Genomic DNA, 10,338 nt, shown 5'->3' with positions numbered 1-10,338 from the left:
CAACCCTTTCTGCAGTTCGTATCCGATACAAACCTATCTAGTCAAGGAAAACTGGTGGCACCCTAATTTCATAGACCCACCACCAATTGTACAAGACTTATGATAGTGCAAGGTTTGGAGAGGCATTAAAGCTTAAACATTTATGAGGGATCGTCCTACTTATAACATCGCACGCAATGACATATATGCAATATAAACAAGTAGAACAATAAGAATGGCATTCACACAACAGTTGTGATTCGGTATGGCTTGCTGTCACATGGTGATCCCCATCTCCAATAATCTGTCCATCACGATGATCTCCATCTCCATGATATAGGTATGCCATCCTCCAGGTGATGAGTCCTTCAAGACCTATCTAACGTATGCTGGTAAACAAATTACATATACGCTTTGGATCATCACATGTTGACACGCAGGTCATTACATTAAATTTGGACAATACATGTGGCTCCAGCCGTATTGCCCTGGTCACGACACGCAGGTCATGAATAATTTATTAACATGCATCATATACACAATAGCCATACCGATCACAAGATGTCCTGCAAAAACAGGTTAGACAAACACGTTTCTATACGTTCGCCACTTCAGCAGATAGCCACGGCGGTCCCGCTGACCGGTCAGCGGGCGGGGGTCAAGGGGGGAGCCGCCCCCCACGGGTCTCAGGGCAGCGCCCTGAAAACCTCACAGGATTCCATGCATCGTATGTATGGAAATTCCACTGGAAATCTCATGCGGTTGATCAAATCAACCCAAATCCGAGACTTTCGACCCGAAGAAGATTACACTCATGACGTTGATCTGTTACATCAATCTGCTAGTTGTGTACGCAGTTAGCCCCGATGGTGATTCCAGCCGGTAGGGGCAAGTCGCGCACATAACAGAGAAGGACGAACTGATCTCTCCAGTCATATCCGATGTAATCTACTTCACCCTTTATAACCAATTGATCTAATCAAACCGTGCATCAAGTAGATCCATCTCATGAACCTAGATCCAGACCTAAAACTACGCAGAACTTGGCTTTGATACCACTGTAGGATTACGGGGAGGCTACGCTAGCGCAAAACAAAATTTTCATCCCCATAATACCAAGAACTACTGCGGTTATAGGTCATGGAATTACTACTAGACGCGCAGAGCAGCGGAAGACGTCTCGATGTAGACGAACGCGTCGAGCAGTGTCGTGCAGTTGCCGGCGTCCTTCACGTCCTCGCGCGGTTCGTCCAAGTGCTCCAGATGCAGCACCTCCGAGGTATCCACACGTACAGGGAGGAAGTGTCGCGTACCGAACTGCTAGGTTCGCGACGGCGGCTTGGCGAGGGCGAGAGGCGAGCGGCGGCTGCTGGTTTGCAGGTGGCGAATTAGGTTATCTCTTAACCGCGCCCCCGCCCCTCATTATATAGGCGTTATGGTGGGCTTCTGACGCCGAGGCCCATCATTAACCCTAAAGCCCAGTCTAATTTCGGATCTAATCCGAATTAGGCTTCCTTCCCCTTAAGTGTGTGACCCTATAGGTTCACGTACAAATAGACATAGCCCGAGTACTCTTACTTGGCCCAATAATTGACAGCGGCCTCTAGCAAGACATGTCAACTCCTATGTGTACGTAAAGATCATATCAGACGAACCATTGCGACATTAAGTACATGCTGTTCCCTTTGTCTCACGATATTTGGTCTGGCTCTAAGCTGACCTCTCTTTCTCGATACTGTGAATTGGAATCCTTTCAATGGTTAACTCTTAACCCTAGCACGGCCATGCATTTCTTGATCCAATCACTCGAGGGGCCCAGAGATATCTCTCTCACAAAGAGAGGGACAAATTCCATCTTGACTGACCATGCCTCATAGCATGCTTCCTGACAAACCCAAAACTACCTTTATAACTACCCAGTTACGGGATAGCGTTTGATAGTCCCTAAGTAAGTCAATTCACATCTTGAGAACATGCGACAATCTTAGGTCTAAGGATACAATATTCATGTTGCAAGAAGAGAACTATATTACAATATCTCACGTTGGGTCGGTCCAGCCTCATGTCATACATGCGCCCACATTATTAATTTAACATCTCCATGTTCATGACTTGTGAAATGTAGTCATCAACTAATACATGTGCTAGTCATCGACTCTGACTAGGGACATCATTTAAAATAACCATATAAGTAAAGAATCTCACAAACAATTCACATAATTGCTAATCAATACAAGGTGCCTTCCATGGATATTCAATTAAGCAATATATATATATCATGGATACAAAGAAATATGCTCATCTCTATGATTATCTCTAGGGCATATTTCTAACATTAGCGTGTGTCTACATGCGTAGCTGGAATATGGAGGCTTGCCATTCAGGGTATTAGAGATCAAGACCTCAACCTTTCTCCACTGTCGGCAGCCTTGGTGGCGGCCGCCATCACCAACTCATCCGCGTCTGCATCCGCCGGAGCCATGCTCTACGGCGACGAGGAGGCCAACGAAGACGAGCATGGCGACGGCGTGGTAGGCAAAGAGGAGCACGAAGGCGGCGTGGTAGGCGGACAAGCGGTAGATGCCGACGCCGCCCAACGGAGCTCCTCTGGCTCGCACTCCATGCCTGCCTGGGATTCGGTGGTGGAGGTGGCGGGCGGATCGACGGTTGGAGACGATCCGCGAAGTAGACGTCGTCGGTGGTGCAGCGGATGGCGGGGCGCCCCAGCTGCTCCCTCTCCACGATGCCGACGTCGCCCAACGGAGCTCCTCTGGCTCGCACTCCATGCCTGCCTGGGATTCGGTGGTGGAGGTGGCGGGCGGATCGATGGTTGGAGACGATCCGCGAAGTAGACGTCGTCGGTGGTGCAGCGGATGGCGGGGCGCCCCAGCTGCTCCCCCTCCACGATGCCGACGCCGCCCAACGGAGCTCCTCTAGCTCGCACTCCATGCCTGCCTGGGATTCGGTGGTGGAGGTGGCGGGCGGATTGACGGTTGGAGACGATTGGATTTGGAGGAGACGGAGAGGGGAAGCGGTGGCATGCGGATTGGGGATTTGCTCGCGCTCTCCTCTGGCTTGTCGCGATTGGGATGAGGCTGGATGACCTGGAGGTGGGGGTGGGGCGGAGGTCGCGACGGACATGGTGTGGGGCGCCGAAGACGGGAGGACAAGGGCGCAGAGGTTTCCTTGCGGTGATTCCTTTCCGGATCCTGGTGGAGTCGACGCACATCTTCCGGTCGGGCGCGGGCGAGGCCCCGACCGTGATCTGAGCGGCGCTGGCCAAGGCGTTGGCCTTCTTCTACCCGCAGGCGGGGCGTATCGCGGAGGGGGAGCAGCCAGGGGTCGGGCGCAGGCGAGGCCCCGGCTGTGATCCGGGCGGCGCTGGCCTTCTTCTACCTGCAGGCGGGGAGTATCGCGGAGGGGGAGCAGCCGGGGCGAGAGAGCGCGCATATTTGGAGACAGCAGAGAGGAGATGGCGGGCGGGTCTGGCGTCAAGAGAGCGCGCAAATTTGGAGACAGCAGAGAGGAGATGGCGGGCGGGTCTGGCGGCGAGAGACCGCGCAGAGAAGAGAGCGGCGACGCGGAGATGGCGGCCAGAGAGCGCGCAGATGGTGGGCGGGAGAGACAGCAGAGAGGAGAGCAGGGTCGGACCTTCCATGGAACTACGCGGACCTTCCATGGTTGGAGATTCCCCTTCCACGATGGCTGCCGAGAGAGCGGGAGCGCGAGAGAGGAGAGCGTGGGCGACGGTAGACGGCAGAACCAAAAATTGTGCACGCCTACACTAGGGACTTAAGTAGTAGTAGAGATACTTGAAGCACAAGTTTCAACGGTCGTCTCGTGTCATCTTTTTACAAAGAAATTCTCACAGTTATTTCAAACTAAACCGCTGCACGTTTATAGATGGCCAAACGGTTGACTGTGCCGGGCCAGCCCGTTAGCCCGTCGGCTCATTTGATTAAATCAGCATAAAATATTAAAAAACGGTGGAGAAGGTAGGGTTCGAACCCATGCCCGCATGAAAAAAGGCAAAAGACACTGGATAAAGTTGTCTAACCAGTAGAACATCATGATTAGATAATTTTAATATTGAATATAAATTATATATATATATATATATATACGTTTTTTTGTAAAATAAAAATATATAATCGTATCGGGTCAGACCAGCACTACGGGTCAAGGCTACAGCGCAAGTACGACACAACGTTTTTGGCTCTTGCAAACATTAGATTGTTTCTGAGACCACATTGGCGCAATGGACTCCATGGTGTTTGAGATTGCTAAATTAGATGGAGCAACAATGATTTGTCACACTAACAGTAAAGTAAAAGGTTATTTGTTGGTTTTAAACGTTAGTAATTGCTACGAAGTAGCATAATTTATATGGAGCACATCCAATTTTTATTGATGCGTGCATTTAGCAATCACGTCATATTTTTATCTATCTTTTTTATAAGTTTGAGTTCATGTGACTTATTTTAGAAACTTGAGTTTACAAACTTTCTCTTATTTGGTTTCTGTATGATGGAATTATGTCATTTTATAATCTTTGTTCGTTCAATCAGTCGTTATGAACTCTCTTCTAATCGCTCATTTCATTAGTCGTGTTGTGCTAAAACATATTGAATGTAGTAAATAATAACATCAGTTAGTTAAATTAAAAAAATATTATACAGAGAACGAAGACAACCAATAAAAAATTTTGAAATTTTTTGGTGAATAATTTATATAAGTATTACAACAGACCAGTAGCAGATCTGTTTTCGACCGCGCTGCTGGGTCGTGGTTGGTGCCCCTGGCCATCAGTTTCCCACGCCACGCCAGCATGCAGCTAGCCAGCTCCTCCTTTGCCCGCCCATGTTTTGCGTGCACAGCATAACGAATCCCCTATAAAGCATATGTACACAGGCACCCTACTCAACACGCATATCATTGAGGAAAAAACTCACTTGTTGGTTTTTCATCACAATCATTATTCTCATCATCATCTGCTAGCTAGCTAGTCCATTGATCATTAGCTAGCAGCTACCAAGCTAAGCCGACGACGATGACGACCACGTTAGTGACGGTGGACATAACGCGCCGCACGGTGCTGAAACCCCCACCACCGGCGTCCTCCCGCGGCGGCGGCGGCAGCCTGTCCCGGCTGACGTCCTTCGACCGCGCCTCCACCGACGGCTACATCCCGACCGTCTTCGCGTGGTACGCGCCTGCGCCGGACAACGAGGCCATAGTGGATGGCCTCCTCGCTGTGGTCGCGAGGTACCCGCACCTGTCGGCCCGCATGGGTGTCGACGACCGCGGCAGGAAGTGCTTCCTCCTCAACGACGCCGGGGTGCTTGTCGTGGAGGCCACCGCCGACGCCGACCTTGCCGACGCGCTGGTGGCTCACGACGTGACGGCGCACATCAACGAACTGTACCCCAAGGCTGATAAGGTAACTTCTATTACTAGCTAACTACTAGTCCCTTTGGGTGAAGAAGTTCTAGTAAGACGCGTATTTGGGTCTTTTTGTATGTATCCTGTCAGTTAAAATTTATTTAGTTAATTTATGGTGATATATATGCATGCACACCGTGCGCTTATACTGTGTGGTACGCGGTGGTACGGTGGTGCAGGAACGTGAGGACGAGCCTCTCTTCCAGGTCCAGCTGACGCGGTACACGTGCGGCGGCCTGGTGATCGGCACGGTGTGCCAACACCTCGTCGCCGACGGGCAGTCCATGAGCTCCTTCTACGCGGCCTGGGCCACGGCCGTGCGCAGCGCCTCGGCAGCCGATCTACCGTCGCCCTTCACCGACCGCGCGGCCATCGCCGTCCCACGCAACCCGCCCGTGCCCAGGTTCGACCACCGGAACATCGAGTTCCGCGGCGAGCATAGCTCGAGCCGCCCCTACGCCGTCCTCCCCATGGACAGGATCAAGAACCTCGGCATCAACTTCCCGGAGCAGTTCATCGCCGACCTCAAGGCCCGCGTGGGCGGCCGGTGCACCACGTTCCAGTGCCTCCTGGCGCACGTCTGGAAGAAGGTCACGGCGGCGCGGGACCTGGCGCCGGAGGAGTTCACGCAGATAAGGGTCGCCGTGAACTGCAGGGGCCGCGCCGACCCTCCGGTGCCCATGGAGTACTTCGGTAACATGGTGCTGTGGGCGTTCCCGCGGATGCAGGCCCGGGAGCTGCTGTCCTCCAGCTACGCCGCGGTGGTCGGCGCCATCCGCGACGCCGTCGCGCGCGTCGACGCCGAGTACATCCAGTCCTTCGTCGACTTCGGGGACATGGCGGAACGCGCCGGCGAGGAGCTGGCGTCCACGGCCGCGGGTCCGGGCACGGCCTTCTGCCCGGACCTGGAGGTGGACAGCTGGCTGGGGTTCAGATTCCATGACCTCGACTTCGGGTACGGGGCACCGTGCGCCTTCCTGCCGCCCGACCTCCCCGTCGAGGGTCTCATGATCCTGGTGCCGTCGTGCGCGGCCAAGGGTGGCGTCGACCTCTTCATGGCTCTCGACGATGACCACGTTGATGCCTTCAAACACATCTGCTACTCCATGGATTGATCGCTAGCTCAACAAAACAAAGACGAGTATGTCCGCGCGCGGTATATCTACGTAGTACACAGCCACGTACGTCTTTGTAATACTGCAAGCGATATCGTGTTGATTACGTACGTACGTGGGCATCTGTTATATGTACATGACCAATTGTGTATATTACGTATGACCAATTATTCTTCATACACAGTACACACATAGAGATTCACAACGCTAGCTTGTGCACATTCACATCTAAAAACGTACACGTGTAAACACTACCTTTGTAAGTATATTCGAAGACTGAGAGCCAGCAAATTCAATGTATTAAAAATATAGTCGTCTAAAAGTATTAAGAGCGCATCTGCAAGTGACTTTTAATTTTTATCTCTCTATTCGACTCACTATTTACCGATTTATAAAGATTACACTCTATAGCATCTCACTCTAACTAACTATCTATCTAGTTTAACTAATGAGAGAGCCAATTTAGAGAGTCTGATAGCTCGACGAGTCAAACAACGAGTCTGTTGGATATTTATTTTTCTGTTAAATAGTCAAAGTTTAGCTTTACGAGCCTAGTATTTTGGAGATGCTTTAATTATTAGTCGGTTCGTACTAAAATCTATTTATATTATTTTCGTGTGATAAATTCAAAAATTTTCTTCGTTATGTTAGTGATTCATTTTCATTCCCATGTGCCACCAAAATAGACTGAGTGTTCAAGGTTTCACACCGTTTACATGATAGAGGAACTTTACATTGCCATAACAGAAATATTACACCAAGCATCACAACCATGTTGTCGCGATGTTTCCAAAAGGTACCAACTGCAAACCATATTGTCGCCAAGTAGGACTAAGGAATTGAATTGATGCTTAAGGCTGATTTGGTGATCAGGGATCACGAGAAATTAGAGAGGAATAAGAGAGATATCTCCATGAGCCTTCTTATTTCACCCTTATTTTGCTACCTATTTTAAATTTTAATATATAAAAAATACAAAATAATATTTTACACAATTATATATACGATTTGCCGACAACCCCCATAGAAGATGTTTGGTTATACGGACTTAGTCACTTTATTTTATTCTATTTTAGTTTCTAAATTACTAAATACAAAATTTAAAACTCTATTTTAATTTCAGCAATTTAGAAACTAAAATTAAATAAAATAGGGATTAAAAATTAACCAAACACGCTCTTAGAACACGTACGTACGGCATGTTTCTACCTTGTGATTATATTAGCCGCAACGGTGATCCCAACATTATTTTAATTTCTACCATATCTCTAACGATAAGACACGTCGAGGACGCATATATACATGTCTCACGAGTACTACCTTTTTGATTGATTGAAGCTTACAACTGAAGTAGTACACTCTCTGGAGATTCCTAGTTTTGTGTTAACGTACCCAGGAGCCTTCTTTTGAAAAACAAAAGGAAAATGAGCAAAAAGAAAAAAAAAGGAAATGCATGCACGGGATCGAGATGTGAGTTGTGACGCGATGCCACGATGCTGTTTACCGTGGTGGGTGGAGAGTGGAGACGGGTGGAGTTGGATTGCGTGACGGAACGCTCGTTTCCGGGTGGAGGTTGGTACGGAGACTGCGTGACAACGTACATGGGTCAAGGCCGCGCGCGGTCTCTCGCGCTGGCAGGGCGTTGGAAGAAATGGTACAGCCCGTCAGACTTTCGGCTCAGCTGAGAGACGTAACAGTGAGGTCCATCGTTGGCATCTTGACATGTGCAGTGCAGTATATATCGGAGAGACCTTCAGGCAGTTGCTGGTTTATTTTAGAATATAATAATAGGGGAAAAGAAATGAGAAATGTTATTTCGACTTCATTGTCACTACCGATATAGACAAAATTTTGACCATGTTTTCTTGATAATCCTCTCACATCACACTCGCTAAAAGAATACTAATGTGATGTTTTAGATTTTGTTCACACGTCTGCTTCAATTGTCACGCTCCGTTACAAATTACTACTCTGTCCATATGAGTCTGTCCTTTTAGATTTGTCCTAGATTTTTTTAAACTTTGACTAACAATATATATGAGATTAAATTATTTTAAACTAAAAAACTTCATATTATAATAGTTCAAGTCATGATAAATCTAGTAATTTTACTTTTATATTGTAAAATCATATAAAATATCTGGTATAACCGGTCAAAATTAATAGGTGATAGCTATTGACACAGTAGGTAGTAAAAGGCGCGCTCTACAGCGTCCATCTATACTACCTATTAAGACTCTAAGGGTAGGCTGCCCCATTTCTGGTTCTGTCATTCCCATTCCCATGTCCCGTGGCGCCATTCCAATGTCCCACCCGTAGCGTTGCCATTCCGATTCCCATGTCCCATGGCGCCATTCCCATGTCCCACCCGTAGCGTTCTGCCATTGTCGATTCTCATGTCCCCACCCTCGTTGTTTCCTATTCCCCCACATTCCCATCCACACCCTCGTCGTTTCCCACACGTGCGCCGTCCCCCACATTCCCATCCACACCCTCGTCGTTTCCCACACGTGCGCCGCGCACCTGAGCAAGTTGTACCAAAAAATCTAGCTGTGTAGGAATAAAAGCTCGCGCACAGCCAAGCCTACACAGGTTGACGCCCAACCAAGACCACAATGTTGTATCCGCACTGGCACTTATAAACAGATGCGTGCACAATTTAGTACCTGATGTGGTACTAAGTTTGGCTTGCAAATACGGAATACACGCTTTCTGGGAGGCCCATTTGCTTGTTGTGGCCCAAACCAAAGCTCACTGTCGAAGCACGGTTAGCGCCTCAGCTGCCCCCCGCGCGTCGTCGCTCCCGTCGCCACAGCATGACCTCCGTGTTCTCCGCCCCTCCCCCACCCTCGCGCGCCGTCTCCTCGCTACCGCGTTCTCCACCCCTCCTCCACTCTCCCGCATGAAGCTGCCTCTCACCTCCGCATGAAACCGCAAGCCGCAAGAAGAGGGATCATGCCCCTGCACTCTCTCTCTCGACCGTCGGCGCAAAGAGGCCGCACGGGGACCCGCCCTCCTCCATCAAGTGCCTGGGGCGCGGCGGTGTGGTTGCCGCGGCCACCTGAGGAGGTGCCCACCACCGGCGAGCATGGCGCCACCGCTCGTGTCAGCCTTAAGGTACACGCCCCTCCATCGTGATCTTCGCGGCCACTCGCCTCTCGCTCCAACTGCTCCATGCTCCGCATGCCACGACATCAAACGTATACTACTTCCCCCCTGTTATGCCTCTCCATTCTCTCCCAACCACCGTCTCCCCCCTCCGCCCCTCCCCCAGTACCCAGATCCCCCCACACTCGCCGACGAGGACGAGCGTCGCACCCCTCGGCGGCCAGATCCACGTCCCACAAGTACACCGCCGGTGGAGAAGCTGTTGGCGCCGCTCGCCCGGTGCCTAGATCCCATGCCCCACCCCACACCACCATCGACGACGACGAGTGCGTCGCACTCCCCCGGTGCCTAGATCCATGTTCCACGAGTCCGTCGCCGGCCCGGTGCACAGATCAGCCGCCGGTGGAGAAGCTCGCCCCTGACGCGGAGAGATAGATGCCCGGCGCCGCGGGGAATGGGCAGAAGTGGAGTCGACTGTGGTGGAGCTCATCCTCGCAGCGGGGGAGCAACACGGCGGCGTCAGAGGCACCGTCCACTACTGACATGCTCAGCACCTCTGTCGCTGTGGCTGTCGTGCACGCGCAGCCTAGGGACTTCCGCATCATCAGGCAGGAGTGGACTGTCGTCCGCATCCAGTTCGCCTTCCTTGCATTCCTGGTAGGCTTACCATCACGGCCTTTGTTTTTTTTCCTCT

At 50.5% G+C, this 10,338-nt stretch overlaps 1 protein-coding gene across 1 annotated transcript; it reads left to right on the top strand.

The window, feature by feature from the left end:
* The first annotated feature begins 4,741 nt into the window (after positions 1 to 4,741).
* LOC103639152 (tryptamine hydroxycinnamoyltransferase 2) lies at positions 4,742 to 6,894 on the top strand. Its single transcript, XM_008661943.3, has 2 exons — positions 4,742 to 5,419; positions 5,601 to 6,894. Exons 1-2 carry the CDS (start codon positions 5,030 to 5,032, stop codon positions 6,534 to 6,536), a joined length of 1,326 nt encoding a protein of 441 aa, XP_008660165.1. The 5' UTR covers positions 4,742 to 5,029; the 3' UTR covers positions 6,537 to 6,894.
* The last annotated feature ends 3,444 nt before the right edge of the window (positions 6,895 to 10,338 follow it).

This window comes from Zea mays, chromosome 1, assembly GCF_902167145.1.
Source record: "Zea mays cultivar B73 chromosome 1, Zm-B73-REFERENCE-NAM-5.0, whole genome shotgun sequence".
Classification (NCBI taxonomy): Eukaryota; Viridiplantae; Streptophyta; class Magnoliopsida; order Poales; family Poaceae; genus Zea; species Zea mays.
This window is presented reverse-complemented; position numbering and strand designations above follow the sequence as displayed.

Excerpts from the sequence above, each read along its gene's own strand:
- LOC103639152 (XM_008661943.3), top strand. The coding sequence starts at position 5,030 with ATGACGACCACGTTAGTGACGGTGGACATAACGCGCCGCACGGTGCTG. Across the intron at positions 5,420-5,600 it reads TGTACCCCAAGGCTGATAAG|GAACGTGAGGACGAGCCTCT; the intron begins GTAACTTCTATT and ends ACGGTGGTGCAG.